This window comes from Cervus elaphus, chromosome 10 (assembly GCF_910594005.1).
Source record: "Cervus elaphus chromosome 10, mCerEla1.1, whole genome shotgun sequence".
NCBI lineage: Eukaryota > Metazoa > Chordata > Mammalia > Artiodactyla > Cervidae > Cervus > Cervus elaphus.
The window spans coordinates 52232099-52258345 of record NC_057824.1 but is presented as its reverse complement, the minus strand read 5'-3'; the positions used below and the strand labels follow the sequence as shown (position 1 = coordinate 52258345).

Genomic DNA, 26247 nt, shown 5'->3' with positions numbered 1-26247 from the left:
GAGACTTCAGTAAGTCCAAAGAAAACGCGAACAGAGCCTGCGGCAGGAAGTTATAAAAGAGGAAGCTAATTAAAAGCCACCTTCAGGAAGTCTTTGCTCATACCTGTTCCTGCTCCTGGTAGATGGAAAATCCACACATCTGGTTTACTAGTTTTGTGAAATACACCACGTATATCGTAGGAAAAAACACACTGGGAGGAAACGCATCAAAACCAACACAATACTCAAGTCAACTAGACTTCAATACCTAACCCACTGCCCACCCTCTGCCCCAGCCCAACTAGAAATGCATCTACTGTGACATCAAAGGGAGTGTCCACTGGGCTGGTGTGTGTGGTGCAGGACTTGGGAAGCACCCAGATTTTCCTTAATGGGGGAATGGCTGGATCATTTGTGGCAAATCCATACACAGAAATACCAAGGAAGGCATAAAAGGCACAGGTTAGAGCTATTTGGATCCAAGACCTGGAGGTCACGCCATGATGGTGAAGAAAGTGAATTGCAGCCAAAGGTATGAAACCACTTTTGTGAAGACAAAGGCCCGGGGCGCTGAGAAGCAGGTGCCCGCGGAGACGTGCTGGAGGGTGAGAGGGGTGAAGAGGGAGAAATGTGACTCTGGTTACCTGAAGGGAGGATGGAAAAGAGATAACTGTGGACTGGGAGAGAAAACGTGATGTATCTACCCATGGGAACTGTGGAACAGTCTAGGACACGGAACGTGTACAGAAACGAGAACTAGATGGCATAAGCAAACTTAAAAAATACACCAATTTAAAAGCTGGGAATGCAGATTAAGTTTTGTCTAGGATTTACTTCAGTACGCCTTTTTCAGACGTGCAAAAGAAAAAAAGATAAGTTCACTCAGTAAAAAGTTGTGAATGGAGACGAGACAGCATGGTCTATCAACGTTCTGAACCGGATTTGCACCCGAGCTTGCGGTGTCTGCCCGTGACTCAGTGGCCTCCAGGCCTGGCGGGCGTGGCAAGCGTACCCATGGCCCCTGTCTTCTCAAGCCTGGCCGCCTGAGTGAGGTTTCTCCTCCTCCTCCACCTCCCAGTCAGTGGCCTGCTTGCAGAGACCTGGCAGAGGGACTGACCAGGCTTTGTCAAAGGCGATCCTGTGCTGAAAAACACACAGCGACTCCCCTCGTGGTCCAGTGGCTAAGGCTCCTCGCTCGCTGCCAACGCGGGGGGCCTGGGTCCGATCCCTGGTCAGGGAACGAGATCCCACATGCCGCAACCAAGAGTTTGTATGCCACAACCGAGCCCCGGGGCAGCCAAACAGTAAAACTGGACAAAAGTAGCCCCTGTGCCCCACCTGACCTGGGCAGCCACCCAGGCAGGGCGAGTGTGATGGATCGCCCGACCTCCCTCCTGGGCAGGCCTGGCCCCTCGGGGCAGCTCTGGAATCAGATCCTGCAGCTCTTGGGCGGCCCCCTGACCTCTGCTGTGGGAGAACAGTTAGGTGAGGCATTGAGGCATTATCTGTCCTGGGATCGGGCTCTCTGTCCAAGCAGCCCTGGTAACTTCGCGGTGGGGTTGGGGGGTGGGAGGCGTGGGGCCTGCCTGATCGTTCTGTGCGCAGAGAAAAGAAACCAGAGAGCAGTCTGCACAAACGTCTATTTACAAAAAAACCAAGTTACATATGATACAGGCTTTTTACACACAGTAGTTTAAACAATTATGTATTTTTACTACCAGAAAGAAAAAAAAAAGTAATAAACTAATCATTTTTGCTGTTTTTATACAATGTGACTGGTCATGCACGCTTGTTTTAAAACCTTTCGCTAAGTGCAAATACTAGATTCCTCTCTCCAGTTTTAAGGCAAGAACAGGACTGCCGCTGGGCAGTCCTTCGCTCCGGGGAGCAAGCCCAGCGGCCCGGAGGGGAAGGTGCTGGCTGCCTCCAGGGCTGCTGTCCCCAGATGGGCTCATCTCCGCGGGTGTCCTGGCGTTAGTGTCTTGAGGCCACTGTCTGTCTCGTCAGATGAGGATGCCCCGTTTCTCCCCCTATCCCATCACCGGGACAGACCGCTTCTCCAGGAGACCGAGACCCAGGTGCTGCCTCCGGGACACGGGGACACCCACAAGCTCATTTTGCAGACACGTGGGGACTTACGTTTGGTGATGGCGCTATGTCCACTGATCTGCCAGCCACTCCACACCCTGGCTGGAGGAGAACACTGGAAATTGGGTGCCCTTGGCTCAGAGAGGAAGGAGTGGTTCCCTAGCTGTCCTGTGCAGCTAAGAACTGCCAGAACTCTTCTCAAAAGATGAGCCTTGGAATTGGCTCCGAGGGAACCATCATTCTGGTCTCACTGTGCCAGGTGACCTCTACACGCCAGGTCCTAGGGCAGTCGCCAGACCAGTGTCGGGCACACACCTGCCGAGGTCTGTCCTGGGGCTGAGAGCCCCAGGCCCTCTGTGGAGCCACATACCCTGGGTCGCAGAGCTGAGGTGGAACCTGGCTCCCTCGTTGGATGATGAATTGCGTCAGAAACCTAGAAGGTTCTGGTGGGCTGGGGTGAGACTGTCAGCAGTTGGGCAGGGAGACAGCACCTGGGGTCACCCTCCCCACCTGGTAGGACACCTGTGGGCAGTTCATGGCTCTCAGAGACTCTCCCATGGGGAAGCAGGGGGAACATGCCTTCCAGGTATGGGAAGAAACCCTGCGGCTGCACCCCAAGGGGCAGGGGCAGGGGGTCGGGCAGGGAGGGCCTCCTGGCAGCAGAGGGTTGGTGTGGCCTCTCCTCAGGCACCTGCCCCCCTCAAGCCCAGGGGATTCCCTATCTGCAAAGCCCAAACCCGGACAAAGAGCAAGGATGAGCAACTCAGCCTCATCTCCTCTCCAGTTTAATCTCTGAAAAACAGCTGAGGCTGGTGGCAGAGGGCGCCCAGGCGTGGAGCGTGTCCCCTGCACTGAGGTCTGTGTGTGAGCTGCGGGAGCCCACAGCCATCCGGGTGTCACCCAGAGAACGGAGGCCAACACCGGGGCCAGGCAGGTTCACCCCACGGGGGCCGCGGCTCTGCACGTGGGCTGGAGTGTGGTGACATGCCGCCAAGCATGTGCCCGCTGGGGCTGGACAGCAAAAGGCCACGGGTGCGTGGCGGGGGCCGCCCCTGGGCACAGCCAGTGCCCCCGCCACACCTTCGGGGAGAACTGGGGGTGGCAAATGCGGCTCCTAGGAGAGCCACCAGGCTGTCACAGCTACCTCAGAGAGGCCTTGTGTTTGGTGAAGATTTTGGGACCCCCCCCACCCCTGGTCAGCTGCCAGCCATGGGGTAGGTAATGGGGATTGAGGGAAACTCTAGTAGGCCACGGAAAACTGAAAACTGAGTGAACAGCAAACGTTTCTTCGGATAAACCACAAATATCCCATTGCATGAAGTGGCTCCCTGTGGTCTCATCTGCGAGGGCCAAGAGGGGAGACCCTGGAACCCCCATGGCAGTGGGGGCCTGGGGGACACAGTCCACAGCCTCCCCCTCACTGGGAGCGACTGGTCAGGGCGGCGGGGCGCATCCCACGCTGGGCAGGCCTCGGAGCAGGGGATGGGAGAACCAGGCCCGCCGGACCTGGGTCCAGTCTCAAGGCTCCAAACTGCGCTGTTACTTCACTTTATTACCGGTCACACTGCTGCGGTGAGGAAGGCTTACATGGTTTTTAACTGAGACTTTCGTTGTCTGCCAGGGGCTGGGGCTGGAGGCAAACATTTCCCTGCATCTACTCCTGCAGGGATATGAGTGACAGATGGGTGCCCTGTGGCCAGGGCCCCCACCTGGCAGCTAGAATGGCAGACTCTTCAGGAAGAGGGCTTCGCTGCCCCTGATCTCTGCCCAGCGAATGCCAGACCAATCCTCATGGGCACCCACAGGGTACCACCACCTGCTGGTCACTCTTGAAGGAGCGCTGGCCCTTCCCAGGAAGAAACTCTGCCCACCCTCCCGAGAGCCAAGTCCACCACCCCTACTTGGCAGGCCCGGCACAGCCATCGGCTTGGGCAGGGGTGGGAGGGAGCATCTGCATCGAGCCTCCGCTGCCAGGCGCTTGGCGGGGCTCCCTGGAGGGGCGGGGCCCAGGCGTCAGAAGCGATGCCGAGGCTGGGGGCCAAAGTGCATGGGCAGGTTGTGCTCCAGGGGCACGTGGACGGGGGCAAATTCGTAGTTGACACGCATGTTGGGCAGGGGCGGCACGTAGGGCGCCGGGATAGGGCCCATGTTGAGGGGGAAGTTGTTGAACACGGGCCGGACGGGCGGTAAGGGGAAGGGCGGATGCACGAAGGCGTAGTGGGGTATCTGCTGCTGGTGCAGGTTCTGGGGCACTGGCCTCGGCAGGGCCTCGGTCCTCTGCACTTTCTCAGGGGGCTTCTCCAAGGGGGGCCCGATGCGTTTGAAGGTGTTCTCTGAAAAGGAGGCAGGATTTAGTCAAGAGAAGGGTTAACCCCACTGTGTGCCGACCTGCTGGGGACCCAGCAGAACTGCTGGAGGTCAGGCCAGCCACCACCGACCTGCCTTCTTCCCGGTGGACACAGGAGGGGTGGCCAGGCCAGAACAAGGCCGACTGAAGTCCCCAAGGCAGCAAGCATGCACGGGTGCAGCCCCCCGCCCAGCAGTCACCAAGGACAAAAGCACACGTTCCCGCGAGCATCACAGCCCACAGGGGTCCCCTTAGCGGAAGGCGGCTCACATCAGCTCAGAACGGCTGGAGCTGCTGTGGGCATCTCTTAAGAGCCAGGGCCTGGGGGCCGCTGACAGGCGCTCCATCGCGTCCCTCCAGCCTCAGAGGGGCCTCCTGTCTTCTTCAGTTGGCTGTGGCTCCTGTTTGCTTCCCAAGTTCAATCTCACCAGCTGTGACCTACCTCCCTGCCCTCACGGAGCTGATAACACTGCCTCCAAACTCTCGGGACCTTTCCCAGAGGGAGCTGGACCTGTGGGTGGGGTAGACTGGGGCCTGCCTGAGGGACGGCCCTCCCTGGGGGTCCCTGGCGGGCAGGGGGCCAGGATTCCCACAGAGGCAAGCAGTGGGCATCCTTTCCTCCCCGTGTTTACGGACTGCCTGGGCGAAGGGCCTGTCCTGGGGAGAACTTGCCTCCATTCTTTCTTTTCTGTTCCTCTTCAGCCTCCTTCTGGATTTCCTCAATTAGCTTCTCATCATCTTCCTAGAAGAAAAGCAAATGATGACAAGTTTGCTTTCAGCCAGCTCCATGCAGGGCTCAGGCCCTGCTGGGACACGCAGGAGGCCATGGGTCTGCACACCCCTCATTCCCAGGTCTCCAACAACCTTCTTCCTTCAGCACCAGATGGTGTTCCTGTGAGGAAATCCATCTGAAAGGCTGGGACCAGGGAGCGGGCCTGTGCAGGGCAGGTGGCCGTCTAGGGGCTGGGTTGAGAGGCTGCTCTGTTCACTCAGCTCAGCCTTAAGAACTTCCTGGCAGAGGGCTACCCAAGGGCTTGGGATGGGCTGAGTCTGGAGTGGGCAGGGCCCGAGGCGCTTTAGATCTTGAGTCTAAGCACAGGAACCTTTCTGCGTAGAGCCTGCAAGTCTTGCTGCCTCCCTGAACTGGGCCGGACAAATGACCGTGCTGGCCTGCTGACCCTGAAGCTGGCTCTCAGCTCCCAGTCAGCAGCGGGGGATAGACGGAGCAACATCCTGCCCGCAGAGCACTGGCTGGCCCCTGAGAAAGGCACAGCAGTTTAGGAACAACTCCCTGACAAACACCAGCTTGGGAGGCCTGCTTCGCTAAGGGGCGACTCAGCTGTGGATGGTCCCAGCCTGGGGACAGGAGCTGAAGAGGGCTCTGGGCACAGGCAGACATGCGGGCTTCACCACGGGCGCGCCGGGGTCCCTGCCATGTGCGTCCCCCCACCTCCGCCTGGCCCAGGCCTGGCCTGTACAGCGTGCTGGGCTTTGACCCGCACCTCAGCGGCCCTGCAGAAAGGCTGGGGGCTGAGAGGACACTCACTGGGCTGAAGACGCACCCACATGGTGCGCGTCTGCTGCCAGCCACAGGGCGGCTGCTGCACTGGCACGGCCACGGGACTCGGGCCCACCCTGGGAACTGGGGGGACGAGGAGCAGAGTGGGCGCTCCAGTCACAGCCTGACCAACCCGAGCGACAGGCAGGCGCGCGCTGTCTCCCGGGGTCCAGCAGCGGCCTCTCCAGGAGTCCAGGGCAGTCAGGCTGGGCAGCAGTGAGGAGAAAGGGCAGGGGCACCCGATGTGGGGGCGGGGAAGGGCGCTGGATCCAGTGCTGCCCCAGACGAGGCACAGGGCAAGGCCTGGTGTGGTCTCGGCTGGAAAACTGTCAGTGATAACTGGATTTTTCATGCCGACTGGATGCTGCCTGGCTGACATCATCCATGGAACTTCGGGGAACTGAGTGGAGAGGATGTGAAGAACACCTGGAACCCTTGGACCAGAGGAAAGCTTGGCAGTCTCAGCGTGGAGCCGGGCCGTGGGAAGTTACTAAGGTCACAGCCAAGATGGTCACCTGTGACTTCAGACACTGACGGCCCTGCCATGATCCTGGAGTCACGAGGGTCACTCCTTCGGCGTGCATCGGACGCCTTCTCTACAAAAATCCTAAGACGTGGTCACCCAGCCTCTCTGCGAACACCCCAGGTGAGGAAACTTACTGCCCTGGAGTAATCGCTCAGCCAATCAACACAAAGAGCACAGGTAACACAGCAGGTGTTGGCGGAGGCAGACCGAAGGTCTTCACATGAAGGTAAACTCTACTTATCTAGGCTAGGAGCTGGCCAGCACCTGCATTTGGTTGCCAGTGGCCAGCCTAGGAAGAAAGGTTAAGAAAAGAGTGATCTAGAAGAATGGAAGGTGGGAGAGCTGTTGCCCTGCCCCGAGAGACCTGGTCCCGCACACTCCTGAACACCCGAGTCTCTTCTGTGACATCGGGTGCTGTAAGGACTGCACGGGCTCGCGTGTGAAAGACCCAGCACAGAGCAAGCGCTCCTCACTGACGGGAGGAAAGCTGGCCAAAACGCCAGGGATGAAGATTTCAGAAAGATGGAAAGTTTCAGAAAACCCCCAGAGAGCTACTTTGATGGTTCCCTGTCCCTGTTGTCTGACTTGAGAACGTGGCGGGTGTAGGAATTCTTTCCGTCAGGAATGTGTACTGAGCGTGCTGGATGCACGGCTCAGAATCGGGGAGCCCTGGCCCCTTCCCCAGGGAGCTTATATGGTTGTGCTGCGAACAGTTCCAGCTGGCTTTCCACTGTGGTATTCTCCGTGGGCTTAAAGAGGACTTTCACAGCACTGAGGACCCACCCCTGCCTCCTGTCCCTCTTCCTCCTCCGACTCTCATTTGTCAGGATGAAGAGTGAGGGGTGCTTTGTGAGTGGAGACTCCAGGTCTCTTACGGCACTGCAAATGGAATGGACGAGCAGGGCACCTGCCACATCTGTATCAACACCAAGTGTCCTGTGATAAATCCGAATGCTCCCGGTAAAAGTTCGCCTCTGAATAAATAAAGGTGGGCGGGAGGCACTTGCACAGCAAGTGTGAGCAGAGCTTCCCGAGTCAGGCCTGCTGGGCCAGCACTGAGCTCCTGGGGGGGCGGGGCCAGGAGGAGCGCGCGCGGCCTCGGCGGGCGCTGTCTGGGAGCACCTGGGCCTCCTCCCTTCCTACCTCTGCTCCGGTCACTCTCCTGATTGCTCAGTGGACTCAGGCCTGTCTGTCCTCAAGTTCTGGAATTCCCTGGTTAGGCAGTGCTCTCAGAGTCTAGATACAGTCTGTATTTCACCAGAAAATGTCAGCACTCAACTATTTTGAGCAGTGATTGTTACCATAAATAATGAGTAAATAGTCAGTTATACCTAGAATATGGGTTAGGCGTTTCAGATTTCAACTTTCTCCAACTGGTCGGAGTCAAAGGGCACTAAGTTTAGAAACTAAGAACTAAAACACTTTTCAGTATTTTTTTTAAAGAAAAAATTATGTTTTCAGCCAAATATGTTAGACTCTAAGGGGGGAAGATTTTTTACTTCATCTGGGGTGGAATTCCCTTCCACAAGCAGTTTCCCTTGAGCCCTTAAAATTCCTCAAGAGTGAAGGCAGGCTGAATCGTACACTTTAAGAACATACTTTAAAAAAAAAAAAAAAAGAACATACTTTATACATATTTTACCACAACTTAAAAAATTAATAATGTTAAAGAAGAGAAAAGGTTTGGGGAGGTTTGCAGGTTTGGGGTTGATCGAGAGATAACATGTGAAGACCGGCCCTCATCAGAACACTCCTGGGTTTGGGTAAGCGGCATGTGGGGCTACTGAGGCTTTTCTAGAGGTGAGCTCCCTTGGGAAACACTCAAGGCACCCCAAGTGTCATCACTCACGGTGATCAAGGACATTGGTGAAGAAGACTTGACATTCTGCAAAGCTAGGACACACCCAGGCTGCTGGAAACTGGGAACAATGGGAGGAAAAAAGAAGCTGAGAGGGCCGAGGGGTGCGTGAACTGGATCAGAGAAGGAACTGCCCTCCAGCCCCCAGCAGGGGCTGAGTCACTTACAGGAAATCCAGGTGGGATGGAGGGCTTGCTCACTCCCCCTCCCCTCAACTAGGGAATTTTATCTTACAACAGCATTGTCTTCCTAACAGAAAAGCAGCTGGCACGATGGAAGAACTCCAGCTTCGAAGTTCCACACACCTTGGCCTGGGGACCCCTCTGGTAGGCCCAGAACGACCCTAATAATTTCCATAGCAGGTTTACTGTGAGAAGTAAATTACCTCACCTTTATAAAGTGCCAAGCACAGTGCTATAAGGGCATTAATACTTACTGAACGCTTACTATGTGTCAGCTCCTATTCTAAGCACTTCATGAAGATTTCTTAACAACTCCGGAAGTTTGGTACTACTGAGTAATCCCCATACTACAAATAAGGAAACTGAGGCACAGAGTGAGTTTTGAATCCAGGTCTTGCAATCTCAAAGCCTGAGCTCTCAAGCACTTAAACCACCTGTGTTTGAACAGAAGTTTCTGGAACACTGGGACTGGAGGCAGTGTGACTGCTTGCCCTAAGAACTCTCAGGGGTGACTATTTTTAGGCCCCGCTTTGTTCTACAAACAGTGTGTCTTGCCCTCTTTGAAGTATAAGAGAGTTCCTTCTCTTTGGGATGGACATAACTCTGAAATCTTTTTTCTCTACTAAATAAAAGAAGGGAACAGGGCAAAATAAAATACCTCTATTCAAGGAGGTGAACAGCCAATACAGCAGAGACGGATTCCCCTCCCTGAAAATTCTGATTTTTCTTGAGGTCCGCTCACCCAGGAGTGCATGTGACACCTCTTGAAAGATCAGGTCTCTGACTGGCCTCTGAGACCCTCTCCCCACAGCAGGAGGCGAACGCGCAGGCCAGGCTCCATGCCCAAGGCCACAGGACTCACTGCTCCTGACCGGGTACTGTTCAGGCCGTCTCCGCGTGTCCGTGCCTTGTGGACATGGCTCCTCATGAGGCTGCCAAGTTACTTGTATACCTTGGGGTCCCATGGGACTTTCTCCTTATGCCACAGAAGGCCAGGGTTTTGATTCTTACACACATTAAAGCAATCTTGGGAAAAAGAGTTTAGAAAAACACAAGTAAACCTCACCATGTTACCTCAGCAGACAGAACTCCTAGATTTTGGCCTGACCCCTGCTGGCCGCTTCTGTGCCCACATCTCACCTGCAAACCCGAGGCCCCTTCTGGAAGGCCTCATGCTGCACGCCTGGTCCCATGTGCCTGTGTGTGCTGCTCCCGCTCACACACGCCTGCACGCCATGTGTCTCTCCCGGCCGCGAGGAAACAGGCTCTGCAATGCAGTCACAGGCTGAGGGTCACTGCCTAAGTGGTGAGGAGTGAGACTGGGACCAGGGCAGGGCCCGGCTGCTCCTCCTGGGCTCCCCGTCCCCAGGGGGCCTGGGCAGATCTGGACTCTGCAGGCAGGCGGGGGCTGAAGCCTTGTGAGTGAGCGGTCAGCGCTGCTCTGACTGCTCTGCCCCCAGTGGGGGTGGAGGCTGTACCGTGCCCCCTTGAGACCTGAGTGCCGCTCTGCACCCTGACTGCCTTGGTCACTGGGGAACTGCGGGAGGAACAGACCGCTCTGCCCACATCGCCACACTGGACACCTCGACAGGCCTTGGAGAGTGGCTACCCAGGGCAACATGCCCACCCCAGCACTCCTCTCCGTGGCCTTTGGCTCACGGCTTAAGATGGACCTTGAAGGCCTTCTCTGCCTTCTTTCTACCCCCTCCTAACCTTGGTGAAACCTTGCAAACAGATCCACAGAATGGGCACATAAGTGGATCAAGATCCACAGAATGGGCAAGTCTCAGACTGAGTGTAACAAAACAGCAGGCCTGAGTAGAAGCGACTCTATAGCACTTCCACCACTACTCGTGGCCACACTGGGAGGGGAACCCAGACGCCCCCTACCCCCTGGCCCACGTGCAATGAGAACAGGGAGAACAGGTCTGGTGCTCGCAGTGGGCCGCGCACCCCAAACACAGTGCCAAGGACAAAGGATCAAAGCAGAGAGGGACATGGCGTCTCACCGCCCAGCAGATCTGGAAGAACACTTTATATAAAGAAACGAGTGGCTGCATCTTAACAGGGGGAGGGTTTTGTTTCCTTCCGCTGAATTCCTCTGAGCTCAGCAAGATACAGAAACGCTGGCCTAACCCGGAAGACTCTGACACGCCTGCCTCACATGGTGGGTGGGGAGTGAGGCGAGCCAGAGCAGCTGGGGGCTGGCAGCGGGCGGCCTCTCCCAGGACCAACTCGGCATGCTGGCAGCTCGCAGAAGTGAGGGAGAAAACCAGAGAGGCTTTCATGAAGAAAAACCACCCCAAACCCCAACTCCTTAAAACGTGTCCCCCAACAATGAAGCCCCACAGCTCTGCCCATGGAGCAGGGTCTGGATGGGAGAAAATGAAGAGAAATTGCAACCGGTTAAAAGGAAGAAGAGAAGGCTTCCACCCATCAGATATTGACAACAAGCGCCACCACGGGCTGAAGGTTCGTAAAACAGATGTCTGAGCACTCAGTGCGTAGCTGTGCTTGTGACGCTTCTGAACATCCTTTTGAGCCTGTTTCCTTCAACACGTCTGGGCACCAGGGATGGCCACCCACTTGCCTGCTGCCAGCCTCCTGTGACCACGAAGGGAGGGTGGTAACGTTTCTTCTTAACTTTTTTTCCCCTTAAAAGGGGACTGAGAATCGCAAGTCAACCGCTGCTCCCCTCCTGCCATTTTGGGAGTGGGGTTGGGGCTGGGATCCAGGTCATGTGTGGCCACAGCTGTTGTTAATAAACTTGCAATGATTTCATAAAAGGCTTCCAAAGAGCTGAGGATTTAGTTTCAAATTATTCCCAGATCGGCTGCAGATCACCAAGCAACACCAGACCCTAACCCCCCAGCGCCAGCTGTCCCCCTGCAACAGGAAATTGGGGGGAGGAGGGTGCACTGCAGCCGGGGTGCGTGTGCTGTGCATCTGGGGTCTGGAAGGCGGGGAGGGGGCGTGGAGGAGATCCGGACAGCGCGCTGGGGAGGAGCGCAGGCTGGACGGCGCTCGGCTGGTTCTGTGAAGACCTCCTTGGGTCATAGAGGCCTGGAACCCAAACCTTTCTGTCGAGTGCTCCCTGGCTGGAACCTGGAGGCGCAGGGAAGGTGGCCACGCTGTGACTCCCGTCAGGCTCAAGGACGCAGCCTGGGCTGGGGTGCGTGCTGAACGCGGCCCAGGCCGACAGGCCGTGTCGAGTGGACTGAGCCACGCTGCCTGCCTCCTTGGTGCCGTGCTCGAGTCACACCTGGACTGACTGGGGACACTGTCGAGGCCCCTTCCTACATCTGCAACTTGCTTGGTGAGGGCCCAGCCCTCCGTGGAGGCCTTTCCCTTCACAGGGCTCAGGGAGTGGTGGGCAGCTCCTGTCCTTGTGACCTCGCTCGCTCCAGAGGGCGGAGGCTTTGGGATGAGGGAGCTAACATCTGCCTGAAGACCTGGGCCTGCATCCTGGTTTTACCACGTGACCCGAACCCTGGTCCTCACCTGTAGGATAAGAAGGTGGCCCCGCCCCCACGCTCTAACAGCAACAATAGCATTTAGACATGAGGTTCACCTTAGCATCTTGTTTCTTCTACAGAAGGTACATTTTAAAAGTTAAGGGGAAAAACCACTGAAACTAACAATTAGTTACCAACCTAAAGTCTGGAGTATCTTTCTGAAGCTCTTCCCTAGAAGGGTCTCCACCTTTCACTCCCCAGTCCTCTCTGAAACACTTTTACTTCCTCTTCTTTTCCCAGGCCACTCAAACAAGAGTCTCAAAGAAGCCCCGTGTCCCCAGTGCCCGACCCGTCAGGAAGACAGATGCTGGTCCAGGCTGGGTGGTGCTGCAGCCAACTGAGGGCAGAGGGCCGGTGGGCAGCTTTGTTTAAGATGTGGAGAGAACAGAAGACCTGAGATCAACACAGGCCACTTTTTTTTTTTTTTAAATCTGGCTGCACCACGCAGCTCACAAGATCTTTGTTCCCCAACCAGGGCATGAAGCCGGGCCCTTGGCAGTGGGAGTATGGAGCGCTAACCACCAGGGGTGCCCCATGTCACATTTTACTGACTATAATCTTCTGCAAGTTTCTACATTTATACAACTGGGATGATACAGCTGCCTTAGAGCATAGTCACAAATAAAATATATTAACACATACTAATGTCAGGTTCAATCCACTGTAGGTTTAGGAAAAATAAATAAGTCTCCTGACCAAATGGCTAGGCGATAATGGTGCCAAATTGTAAACTGGTTGTAAAAGCCCTAGGGTTTTATTTGAACTAAACATGCCTCAAATTCTTATATTTAAAAAACAAAGAAGTTGTAGAGAACAATTCTGTGCAGTTTCTGGTAGCCAAAACCCAAGATAAAACCAACTTTGTTTTGTATTTAAAGAGAAAATGCTCTTATGAATTTTGTCCCACTTCTAGAATCCAGCCTGCCAGGCGACTGCTCTGAACATGGCTGCTAACAGTAAGGTGTAACTCGTTAACCCCATTAGGTTACCACTTTTTTGGACAAGAAAAAAGCACATTCAGGTCCAGTAAAGTCCCAGGGCAACCCATCCCCCACTGCAAAATAATGTCTGTTCATTTACAGGTTGTGATTTGGCTGTGCATTCTGACCCCTAAACTAGAAAACTGTGGTTTGTTGTGACTGGCTTGCTTCTGTTACTTTTTTCCTTCCTAAAAAGACACCTTGTTTTACAAGACTCTTGGTTGAATGTTTTGAGCTTATTTTCAACAACTAACAGATAACTGACAGCTCTCTAATATGGAGTTAGTTCAGTTCCCAAGCAATCCGCAGTCATTAAGGACAGAAACTCAACTTCCCTCCAAACCACGAAGGGATAACTCCCTCACGGACAAATGAGAGATTCTTCCTGGCCTTGCTGGTTAATTAAGCCAGAGAGAAGGGTGGATGACAGGGCATGCTTTGTTTCCCTGGACTTCTGAATGGCTTTGTGTTCCCAGAAGCCCCAACAGATGCTGGGTTGGAATTCAATCGGTCTCCTGGTGAGAATCAAGGAGACGGGGCTGATCCCAGTTTTGATGGGAACAGGACAAGTGGAACAGAATCTCTGGCTGTGGCTGCCCGAGGAAATCACAGGGATTTGTGCTGGCCTGACCTTTCTTTCGAACTTTATTTTGAGCAAATACAGAACCTTTCTCAGGGTAGAAGAGGACAGTTCAACAAGAAAACACAGGGCAGTTGCATGCTGTGGCGCCCAAACAAGGTAACAGAAGGAAACTTTATAATCAATTCCACATGTGGGAAGAAAAGAGGTGGCGGGAGAAGGAAGAACGAGAAGTAGCAGAAAGGAAAGCGGGGCTGAGAGGAGGCCCGACCGCCTGCAGCTCACCCTCCTGCACACGGCCACTCCCACACTGCTCTTTGTTTCTGGAGAGGAGAGCAGCCTAGGAAATGCTTCCTAGGAGCTCCAGCTGAAGAAAAAGACCCCATTTCTTCACCAAGTCCCTAAAGATGCGCAGGCGCCCAGCTGCTGGCTGGCTGGGACCCAGGAAGCGAGAGTCAGCGAACGGCCAGGTCCAGGGCGGGGAGTGTGGCTACAAGGCAGTGTCGGGCACCCGGGAGAGCACATCCCACTGTGCCTGCACCTCCCCCCGGCTCAACCAGCAACAGGAGGGGACTGTCTAGCTCCAAAGTCACCCCTTAAGTCGATTACTTCCTCAGCAACGGGAGGGTAGGCTTGCTAAGGGTCTTGCTGGGTCACGGGGCTGTGGAGTAAGAGTGGTTCCTGGGTTCCTCAGCCTGGTTTTCCACCCAGGAAGGAGACTATTCCTGGCGTGGAGATACAGGATTTTCAAGAGTACTCAGCGCTTTTCTGAACCTGTGGGGAGCTCTGAGGATGAGGCCGCCTGCCTGGTCTGCTGTAGCTTTCAACAGGGGCTGGCCCAGCACCCCAGCACCTTTTCTTACTAGGGATGCTGGAGATGTTCTACACCAGGGTAAAGACTGATGGCTAACAAGTCTTTTATCTTTGACTTATAAAATCCTAGCCTGAACTAGGACTCAGTGTTTTAGATTTGGATTAATGGTCAATCTTTAAAAACTGGAAGATTTCACACTAAAATACAGATCTCTAACCTCTCTGGGGAAACGGAAGCCATAGTAACACTGAGCACAGTCTCATCTGGCAACGAACTACGGGGGCCAAGCAGCAGTCCCGAAGATGGTGTCCACCTCTCCGTGTGCCCCAGTCCCCACATCCTACCGTCCCACAGTCCTGGCCTACTCAACACTCACCATCGTTTATGTACTTGCCCCTGGGCTAACTTGGGTCTGTGACCCCATCTACGTGCTATTTGTGTTCATGTAAATCTTTCCACGTTTTTCTTTTTTCCTCTCTTCATGTTGTTATATATAGATACACGGCATCACTTTTTACAGCTATATGCCGTCTTGGGCTATCCACCACTCTGTACTTAAGACAGGAGGGAGAGAGAAATGTCTGTCATATCTAAGCCACTGTTATTTCTGGGCTTTCTCTTACCCACATCCAAATTGATCCTTATTACTATACGGATATTTACAGATTTCTAACTCAGTCACATTACTCTTTACATATTAACAATATATGTATCTACATAATTTATGTGTGACAACTATTTCCTCCAGTTTTTCATTTATCTTTACCTTTGTTTATGGTGTCTTTTGCCAAAGAGGATTTATGTTTCTCAGCCTGGCCTTGAGGCAGTGCTAAGAAGGACCTTGCCTTCTCCAAGACTATAAAAGTCATCTCTCCTTTGTTTTCTTGAAGCATTTTCAGATGGCTTGTCCAGTGCCCTCCAAACAGCTACTGAATGTTTCCCTCTCCACACAGTAGTCAGCATGACCTCTAAAACTTAAACTAGGCCGAGTCACTTGTGTCCTTCCGGCTTGCGACAGCTCCCCCCAGCCACTCGGTGAGACCCGCCGGCTGCTTCAGCGCCCACCTCCCTCACCTCCCTCCCCTCGTTCACCACCTGCAAGCCACACCACCCTTTTCTGTTCCACAAACAGGCTGAATTTGTTTGACTTCTTTGGCCTGCCTGCAGGCCTCACTGCAAACGACGCCTCCCAGAGAGGTCTGCTGAGATGACTTCCCGCTCCGGCTCCTGTCCCTCTCCACCACATCACTCTATTCTTCCTGCACTGCACCAACCACAGAAAGGGCTTTTGTCTTAAACTTAGTAAGACTGTAAACTCCATGAAGACTAGTCCTAGAACACCGAGGAGTTACAAATGAAAGAACGGATGAATCTATCATTTCTCTAGGGATCTGAATGAAAATTTTATCACTTCAAATTCTTAAGGGGCTGTTCCTGTCTCTGCTGTCTCCCTTTGCTCTATCTGCCTATTCCTGCATTAGTCTACATGACTTTGACTGGTGCAGCTTCATAGTAAAAATTAAGTCTCATTTTCAAAATTATAGGTAATTTTTTGATAAAAAAAAATCCTACTGAATTTACATAAGAATTGCAGTAAACTTCTAGGTGACTCTGGACACAAGTGTGAAGTGAAAGTTGCTCAGTTGTGTCCGACTCTTCGAGACCCCATGGACTATACAGTCCATGGAATTCTCCAGGTCAGAATACCGGAGTGAGTAGCCTTTCCCTTCTCCAGGGGACCTTCTCAACCCAGGGACTGAACCCAGGTCTCCCGCATTGCAGGCAGATTCTTGACCCAGCTGAGCCACAAGGGAAGCCCAAGTATACTGGAGTGGGTATCCTATCCCTTCTCCAGCAGATCTTTCCAACCCAGGAATCGAACCAGGGTCTCCTGCATTGCAGGTGGATTCTTTACCAACTGAGCTATCAGGGAAGCACTTTATACAAGGTAAATACTATATAAATAGTTGCTGGCATGTGGCAAATACAAATTTTGCTTTTTAGAACTTTCTGGAAATTTTTTTCCCTTGAATATTTTCGATACATGGTTGGTTGAATCCATAGATGCAGAACCTGTAGATATGAAGGGCTGACTGCATTTGTCTTTTTATCATCCAAAGGTATCATATAGTAAACTATTATGAATAGCTATTAATACTGAACCATTTCTGAACATCTGGAACATGGTCATGGTTTCTATTTGGTGATGTTTTATTTATATTCAAGTGAGATAAACCTGTTGCTTTCTTTTTCAGGGTTACCTCTGAGAGGTTTGGGTATCAGCATTTGGCTGGCTTTACACAGATACATGTAAGACATGCCTTACTTTTCTATGCTCAAAAATATTTTGAATGGCATACACAATTTCATACCCTAAAGGATTAAAAGACTTCTCTTATAAACCACAGGGCGACGCTGCTCTCCGCAGAGTGGCTTTAGCTACTTTCTCAGCTTTCGTGTGTTGCCATCAGTGTGCAGTGCCCTCTCTCTCATGGGTCACAATGTACCAGGCATGTTGATACTTGCCCCCTACAAAGTGAAAGGAAGCCATGCGTTCACTTACAGTGGGGTCGGTCCAGAGAGAGCATCGGGAACACTCCTGGCAGGGGGCTCCTGGGGAGCGAGGGTGCTGGCAGAAGTGGTCGTAGCCACTGATGGACACGCGACAGAGGTAGCACATCTGGGCCCCGCAGCGGCAGGACATGCGGTTGCAGCCTTCGGACTTGATGAGGCCGGTCCCACACTTGTGGCATTTCCTAATGCGGGCGGCAGTCATTTTTTCTTCACTTAAAGAAATAAAGAAAACATGACTGGAGATAGCAACGAAGATGAAAGAAAAATATTATGGCTGTTCAAGTGTTTCTTTTCACAGATAATGACTGCTTGGTTCTTCTAGTGACATTCAAAGGGTGAAAAGAATCTATGTTTTGGAGTCTCAAAACTGGCTTCGCTTTTTCAGTTCGATGACCCTGAGTAAATCATTTAACTGCCTGGAGACTCAGTTTCCTCGTTTTCATAGTGCTTTGAAAGAGGATTACAGATAAGATACAAGGCACCCTGGGTCACAGTGCCTGGCACCAGGGGTTTAGAAAATGATTACTCTGTTTGTTATAGGAGTCCCTAACAGGCCTAAAATAGGAAAAAAAACTCAGGGTCTTCCTAAAGAATGTTTTTTATATACACAAAGCTGGATAATGGAGAGCCAGTAAACCTTAGTTATACACACCTTATATTTTTAAATACCTGACATAGGGCCAGGGCAGACACACCTGGGGGCCAGCGGATAGCCACTTTAGGACTTCTTCCTGTTGGCAGAGCCTGCCTCCTCTGACAAACTGGCCTGTTGGAATCCTACATTCCCAGGTCCCTTGCAGCTAGGCGATGGGCATGCATATGACTCAATCCTGGCCAATGGGAAGCTTGCGGGGAGGCTACTTGCTTCCAGAGGCACTTTAATTGATACCTACAGTCAAAATGGCAGGTCTCGGCTCTTTTTCAATAGCGGCAATGCTGAATCAGTTACTTTTAACGGCGCTGTTCCTAACTCTGAAATAACATGTGCCAACTCTGCCTGTAACGCTCATGTGTCTGTCTTCCTCTGCTGCGCTCAATTCCTGAAGGTAGAGGGCTGAGGTTGTGCTGCCTCTACCCAGCCGGCATGAGATCTGTCCCAGCTGGACCCAGCTGTCCCTGCTGAGATCAAGACGAGCACGAAGGAGCCCAAGGGTGCACAGCCCTGAAGGACTCATCCTGCTGCTCGAGCACATCTCTCCTCTCCAACCAGGGAACGGCCTCAGTGCAAGGACTATAACTGTCTGGGGATGAGCTCTGATCCACACTCTCCCTCCTAGAGCTGAGACGATGCAGCCTTGTTCCTTCCACTACTCCCCGTTTTTCTGCTAATAAGGAGGAGTAGCCAGGTGAGTGTGGGGCAGGCAAGTGTGTGTTTGTTTTTTTTTTCAGGCAAGTGTTTTTAAACACTGATGTTCAGAAGACTATTGTGATATGCTCCTCAAAAGCCAGATCATGTGTTTAAAAGATAGAAAAATGCATTAGGAAACTGGCTGCTATTCACTGAGGTCTAATTTCTGAATGGTCCAAAATGAAGGCAGAACTCTGGCTTGAAAAGAATTTAAATCCAGTTCAAGTTACGGAAGAACAAATGAGTTCTCAGTTTTGCTGAACAGGAAACAAGGTCAAGGGGACAAGGTTTTAAAAAAATAAGTTTATTACTGTCAACACTGTATACATGTTCACGATTTCAGTGAGCTCAGCAACTGTGAACACATTTCTCAATCCTCCACAGTAAGACTCACAAGGTTCTGATGAAAGGGTCTGCCGTCTGAAAAGCTGTGGCCACAACACAACTGTGACTCTCCCCACAGCAGGAGCCTGCTGTAAGCACACCCTGGAGACCGAGGGCTGGCCGGGGGCTGCGGCACTCTGGGGGCCGGGGCCGGGGGCTGGAGGTTGCGGCACTCTGGGGCCGGGGCCGGGGCCGGGGGCCAGCTCACTTCCTACCTGGGCAGCCCCTCAGCTGCAGGGTGGGGAGCAGGGGCTCCCGAGAACACTGTCCTTTCCAGGAAGAAAGCACAGGCCTGCTTGTTCACCACGCTGTGAGTCGCCAGTGTGAGGTAACACTGGGTGTGGTGGGGGCAGTCATGGCAGTTCCAAATGGATGGAGGAATATAAAGAACACATACAACTCAACACTGCTGTAATGTTCAAACAGCTGTTCACACTGCAGGAATATCTATTCAAGTCCGTTTCTGCAAAACAACAGTGCTGGATGCAGCCAGAATGACCCTGTCCCAAGAAAGGACTGCCCTTAAGGGGTGTGGTGACCACCTATCCAGTGATGTGAAAGTGCAAAATGGCACTGGGGAGAAATCACAGTTGGCTTTTTCGGGAGGAGGGCGATTTGGCGAGTCAATTCTAAACGAGGCAGGAAGCAAACAGGCCCACAGGATGTGATCGTTTGCAGGAAAGGAAGTGAGGCTTGAGCTGCAGCTGTGTGTGCTGACCTTGTGTCCAAACAGGAAGGCCCACTGCCCCCGCTTGGCACAACCAATCCAGAGTCCGTGATCCCTTGCTTATCTGTTCTCACCACTACTGAAGTACACTGGGAGCACCTTCTGGGCACTGTCTATTTCTTGTGGCACATGCTATTTGAAATCTTAAATGGCTTTCCTTCATGAGCATGTGTATATATTTTTTTGGTGAAGACATGACACAAAAAATTAACCATTTTATCCAGTTTAAGGTATACAATTCAGGGATATCCAGTGTATTCCCAGTGTTGTACACCCATCACCCTTATCTGGTTCTAGAACACTTTCATCATCCCCCAAGCAAGCTCGGGACCTATGGAGCAGTCACTCTCCCCAACCCCCTTTCCATTGCAACCGTTAATGTGCTTTCTGTCTCTAGTGGGTTGGCCAATTTTGCACAGAGGCAAATATTCATGTTCCTATGAGTATTTTATATACATGGAATCACGTAAGATGCGGCCTTCTGAGACTGGCTTCTTCCACTTAGCCTGTTTCGAAAGCTCATCCATGGTGCAGCCAAGTATCTTCACTCCCTTTCTATGGCTGAATAATACTCTATGACTACAATACACTTGGTTGACTGTTCATCAGCTGGTGGACACTGGGGCTGTTTCCTTCTTCTGGCTAACACCAACAGTGCTGCTACCAACACTTTTGTACAAGTTTTGCTGGGACACCTGCCTCATCTCCCACCACTTATTATGCTGTATCTTATGATTCAGCAACAACCTGCTCGTTACGCCCTGCGTGTACCCTGCTGTTTCTTACTTCTGACAGTAGGCTACTGGGGGTTCCTTGGCTCTCTGGTCCATGGCGTAACAGCTATGTGGGGCAGGCAGCAGAGAAGCAGAAGCCCCTGGAGCCCCCTCTCCCCACCAACAGTGACACCAGGTTCCTGTGAGCATCTCTGAGACTGGCGCCACCATCAAAAGCTTCAAAGACGCAGGGCTGCTGATTCCCAACATATCTCCTTTACTCCTCTGACTGGTCTGTACTGAGGAATGGGTCCTGGAGAATGCACCCCCACAGGCCTGATCAGATGCTAGCTCTCACCGCAGCTGCTGTTCCAGATGTCACCAGAACAAACAAACAGAACCTCTGGCAACTGGGTATACAGCTATTGATCTGGAAAAGCCTTTTACTTTCTGTCCAATAAGCCGAGAACATAGAAGCAGTTGGCAAGGACCTTGATCATCTGTCACCCAACAGATAACACACTGGACCACCATTCTAATGACATGCAACTAGAACCCAGGGAACAGGAAGCAGCAGGCACTCTAGTATACATTAATATGGTGTATGCGTGCCATAATATGGGAGATAAATCCCTTAAAAATACAGATATCTCTAATTTCTATGAATCTCTGGTAGTTTGGAGGTCAGGTGTGTATATATCAAACTATTATTCCCCCCAAAGCTAACTACACACTGCTGTATTTTGTATTCCCACCATGAAGAAAGAAGTCAGACATTTGGGAGACCTTTCTGCATTTTGGAATTAACATGTATCACATCTGGATTTGTGATTCTGATCCATTTACTGCTGAGACAAAAGGCCAGGTTTAAGCAGGAACTAAACCAAGAGAAGCCTTCCAAGCTATGTTCCAAGTGTCTACCGCAGACTAACAGGCTGAATGGAGCTGGTCGCAGGAATTGACAGGAGAGTCAGAATGGGGGCTGTGCTTTCAAAAAGTAACCAACTCTGGGAATTCTCTGGTGGTCCAGCGGTTAGGACTTGGTACTTTTACTGCAGAAGCCAGGGTGATCACTGGTTGGGGAACTAAGATCCTGAAAGCCACATAGTGGGACCAAAAAAAAAAAAAAGTAACCAACTCTTTTAAGAAACATCTCTGGGTCTGTGACTGAGTCTTGGAGTAGTTCAAATGCCCGATCAGGGGGCCATCAAGAATCAGTTTATTGAGCTGGGCAAAACTCTATCACCAAGTGCAAGCAGAATACATACAACCAGGTGTGAGCAGGCCTTGAATGCATGAAGTTGTCTGTTTATGTACTTTGTCACATTTATAAATCAGGGCCTTCTAGTTAAAATACAACAACAAAGAGCTAATAGTTATAGAAAACATCATGTGGCAAGAACCATCATGGATGCTTTAATCTGCACAACTCTACAAGTAGATATGATTATGCTCTATACCCTACAGATAAGAAAATTTTTAAAATTAATTTAATTGGAGGATAATTACTTTATAATACTGTAGTGGTTTTATCCACACATCAACATGAATCGGGCACAGGTATACATGTGTTCCCCCATCCTGAACCCCCTCCCACCTTCGTCCCCACCCCGTCCTATCCCTCTGGGTTGTCCCAGAGCACTGGCTTTGGGTGTTTGCTTCATGCATCGAACTTGCACTGGTCAAGAGATAAGGAAATTTCTAGGCACAGAAAGATTAAAAAATTTGCTCCAGGCTCTTGACTACAGGTAACCCCAATCTGATCATATGACTCCTTAAGAGCAGAGTAAGCTTATCTCTGGTCAGACAAAGATGGAAAGATGGACAAAGGAATCAGAGAGACATGAGAAGAATTCCACCACCCTTGGCTGGCTTCAAAGACAGAGGAAGAAGGCCATGAGGCAAGGAGTGTGAGAGCTTCCAGAAGCAGAGAATAACCTTCGGTTCACTGCTGCTGAGAAAATGGGAACCTCAGTCCTATAACCTCAAAGAACTGTATCCAGTCCCCTGGATAATTCAGGATATTCTTCTCAATTTCAAGTTCAATAACCTTACATTTGGAAAGTCTCTTTTGCCATGTAAGGTAACATATCCACAGGTTTACAGATTCCACAAATTAGGGAGACATGGGACACTTCTGAGAAACATTATTCTACCTACTAACCTTGTGGCAGACAGCAAAGCCGGGGAGCTCCTTGCCCAGATTCCAGTTCCTGCTCTGCCAGTAACCGCTGTATAAGCACGTTTACTGGGGCTCTCTGTGCTTCAGGTGTTGTCATTCGTGAAATAAGGATAACAGTACCCATCTCTGGTGGAGACTTGGAGACTGTTAACCACCCTAGATGGCCATTTCCCACTCCATTTTCTTGGTTACAAAACCCACTCCTTACCCTTCAAATTTAAGTTGGACCAAAAAATCAGCCAGCTAGAGACTACAGATGGAGACTGCCTTGGGCCGCTCTGACCACGTGGCTCAGTCTAGACCAGTAGGGTGTGAGCAGAAATAATGTCTCTGGTCTCTCTCCTTTCCTACAGGCTGGAGCGCAAATATGGTTGCGCTTAGTCACAACCACAGAGGTGAGAACACTCCTCTAGGGAGCTACGAAGTGATGAGATAAAGAGAGTGAGGTTTTCGAATGACCTCACAGGACAGATGTGCCCTATCTGCCTGGCAGGGCTGGACTATTATGAGAGAGAAATAGACGTCTGTATTATGTAAGCCAAGGCACTTGAAGAGTCAGTGTCTGTAAAGGCCCAGACACATAAGGAGCGCTACACAGTAATGGTTCTCACTGACGGCAGTATGTTGCATCCCAGAGGTCGTAATGGGGTTAGGTTGTTTCCTTGACCTTATTCTAGACTGAAGGAGCTCGAGAGCTTGTTTTTTCACACAGCATTTACTGCCCGCCATGCCCCGCCCAAAAGACAGGTTACTGGGGGAGTTGAAAATCAGTCAGTAGGCTCCCCAATTCATGTTACTCACATAGACGTTCGGTACTTGATGTCATCTTTTTCAGCCAGCTCCTCACAAGTGAGGCCATTGTGCTCTTTCCAGAGTCCTTGACACTTCCTACAGGTTTCCTGGGGATAAAGGAGAGACACAAAGACAGCTCTTGGTGAAGAGACACTATATAAGTTTCCGTTCAACAACAGGGAATGTGAAATAAGCTTTACTTGGCTTGAATTCTTTTGGAGGATCGCTCTCTCTTTCAGCAGGGATATTTCTTAAGACATCTCAACAGAAGAAGTAAGAATCGTTAGAAGGAACCATGGGGAAATTTTCTGCTCTTTAGATCAAAATAAAGCACTGTTCCCATCACCCAATTTGTATAAGGCTTTCTAAAAATTCCAAGAGTCACCTGAAAAAACCACAGAGGATAGATTCATGTGGTCTTGGGCTTTTAAAATTAAAATGCTATGAGCTGTTTGAGGGCTGGTTCCACCCACTATTCCAGCACTGGTCTGGCAGAGACCACTTGTGTTAAACTGAACCGAAGGACACTCTAGATTAGGATCACTAGGGGTCGTTAAATTAACGTCCCCTCAGCCACCCCTCACTCAAAAAACATGGCTATCATCCTCCACAGCTTAACTTCATTTATAAATATAAATTTTAAAAAGTGTTACTTTTTATTCCAGGACCCTTCACAGTTTACAAAATATTCTCATATATGCTGGAAACCATCTCACATCAACAACAAGAATTTAAAGAAACTTGAATCCGATGTAATTTCCATAAATGGAAATCACCACCCTAATAAGTACAATGAAGGAAAAGATTGTGTTATCAGCTTTGTTTGGCCTGGGGGCCAGTGAAGGCTTGAGGAAGTAGAGTCTGAGATTAGGAAGATGAGTCAAAGAAAGCAAAAGGAGAATAGCATTCCAGACAGAGGAACAGTAAGAAAAAGACGGTGGCAGAGGAAGTTGGGTAAGTTTGGTCCCTGTAGCTGGACTGCAGATACTGAAAATAGGCTTGGCGAGGCCCACTGAAGCCTGTCCGTGTGAGGCTTTGTAGGACATGATTATTGGTCTGACTTTTATCCTAAGAGTGCTAGGAGGCATCAAAAGGTGTCAAGCACGGAAGTAAGACAAGCAGGTTGCTGATTTTAAAAGATGATTCTGTGTAGTAGCATTTCTACATCAAAAAAGGTGGTGGTGGGAGAATACAGTGATATACAAAAATCAACCTGAAAGGATACCCAAGAATTGGTAGTACTGATTATCCGGAGTGGCTGGAAAGCGGGCTGTAGGCTCCTTGTATCATATATTACATAAATGCACTACCTAATTAAAATATAAAATTTTAAAAGATAAACAGAATGACTGCATGAGGAACCGCGAACCTGAATAAGTCTTGTTCATAAAAGGCTTCAATCAATGGGATGGGGTGGGGATAGGGTTGAGAGGAGCTGGTCAGAGATTGTCTGTTAAATGCCGTTGCTTCCAAAAGGTCCTGATGCTGTCTGGTCTACTGCCTACATCTGTCAGCAAACAGAAGCTAAGTCAGCAGTGACTTCACTATTATACACCCAAACATAAAGCAGCACAAAACTCATTTTTAAAAGACCTTGTGCCTGACTATTCTAGGAAACTGGAGGATAGACAACAGCTGGAGAACAGATGAGCTGGTATCTGGCCCTAACCTTCAAAACAATACCAACCTAGCCATCCACCAGGCGTAACAGCTCGAAAATAATACAGAGCATCGAGAGAGTGCTTTCCAGCACTCCTGGTGACCCAGTTATTAATCATGGGACCTTCTGCATAGGGAAGAACCCGTCTTCTAGGTGAGGCACAGGCCCACAACAGTAAGCTGAGCCGGTCAAGCCGAGTCAGCTGTGAGTGAGGGGTCACCGTGAAGCCACTGCTCACTTCCAACGTCACAGTGGCTCTCCCGTGGGTCCACGTGTGGATTTTCAGGCATGTACTTCTCGCTGAAGGGATCAGCGGTCCCAACGAATAAAATGAAATGTCTTTTGAAGAGACTAGAAACCCACAATTAAAACAGACAAGCAAAGAGCAGGCTGGGTGGATTTCACGTTTGGAGCTTTCTCTGTTGTTTCTTCACAACATACCCTCTCTTCTAAGCACAGTGGGCATTTTACTAAGAGGGAATCCTCTCCTCTCAAGTACAGCTAGGCTTTGTTCCTAAATGCAAGAGTGCTTAAACAGTATTAGAAGGAATGTTCTGGAACACTTCTAACATGAAGACAGTCAATTCTTCAAAGTAAGGTTAATGAAAGTCCCAAGGACCATTTGAAAGGCAGAGTACACAGCTGACAAGGAACTTCAAAACACATGGGACGTGCACATCCTGGCTCTCAAGTTTAATCAGGAGGCTCTCCATCACCCTTGTGCATTTTCAGAGCAGGAGGAAGCAGCTAAATTCATCACCATCCCAAATACACACAGAAGTCAGCTCCTTCCTTTTTGATGAGGAAGGCATGCACATACTGGTTACCTCATTAAGGAGCAGCAACCAGTCTGTATTCCTCATGGTATCAGAGAGATTTCTGGTTAAGTTTTTATGCTGCCCTTTAGCGCTCAAGATGCCTCAAGGTGGTCTGCCTATTCATTAAGGTCTTAACTTTGCACTATAAAGAAAGCACTTGATGGCTTCTCTTCATCCATTTTCTGCTGCTTAAATGTTTAATGGATAAGGCAGAAGATCACGTTTAGTTTCAGATGACCCTGTCAGGGAGCTGACATTTCTTCACAGGAACAGCTTCCTCAAAGGCTAGCGGATGATGTCCCAGGTCATCATCTACACGAAGCAGGGCCTCCTGCTGCTGGCAGAGAACCTGAGAGGAGACCAAGGGTGACAAGGGTCCAAGTCACCAGACTCAGCGCTCTGCTCGCCATGCCCCCAGGTCTGCTCTGAAGTCGCTGGGCTCCTTGTCACTCTGCATCTTACCTGCCTGACTCCAGCTTTGTCTCAGAAGCGGAACAGAGTATAAGCTGCTCCCTTACTTCTGAATCATTCCTCCAGGGAAGCTTCCAGACTTACTCTCCTGGGGAGAGACATCGCAGGCCTAAGATATGGGGCATGGGGCTGTGGCCAATTCAAATAGAAT

The 26247-nt window shown here is 50.9% G+C and overlaps 1 protein-coding gene across 3 annotated transcripts in view; it reads right to left on the bottom strand.

Annotated features, from left to right (window-relative positions):
* Positions 1 to 1602: 1602 nt before the first annotated feature.
* Positions 1603 to 26247, bottom strand: part of RNF216 (ring finger protein 216) — a 113666-nt gene continuing 89021 nt past the window's right edge. For all 3 annotated transcript variants that reach the window (XM_043915363.1, XM_043915364.1, XM_043915365.1), the window contains 4 exons: positions 23157 to 23254; positions 16991 to 17213; positions 5087 to 5156; positions 1603 to 4400 (listed from right to left, as the gene is read on the bottom strand). In XM_043915363.1, the coding sequence (XP_043771298.1) occupies positions 4081 to 4400; positions 5087 to 5156; positions 16991 to 17213; positions 23157 to 23254 (711 nt within the window). In that variant the 3' untranslated portion in view covers positions 1603 to 4080. The remainder of the gene's footprint in view (positions 4401 to 5086; positions 5157 to 16990; positions 17214 to 23156; positions 23255 to 26247) is intronic.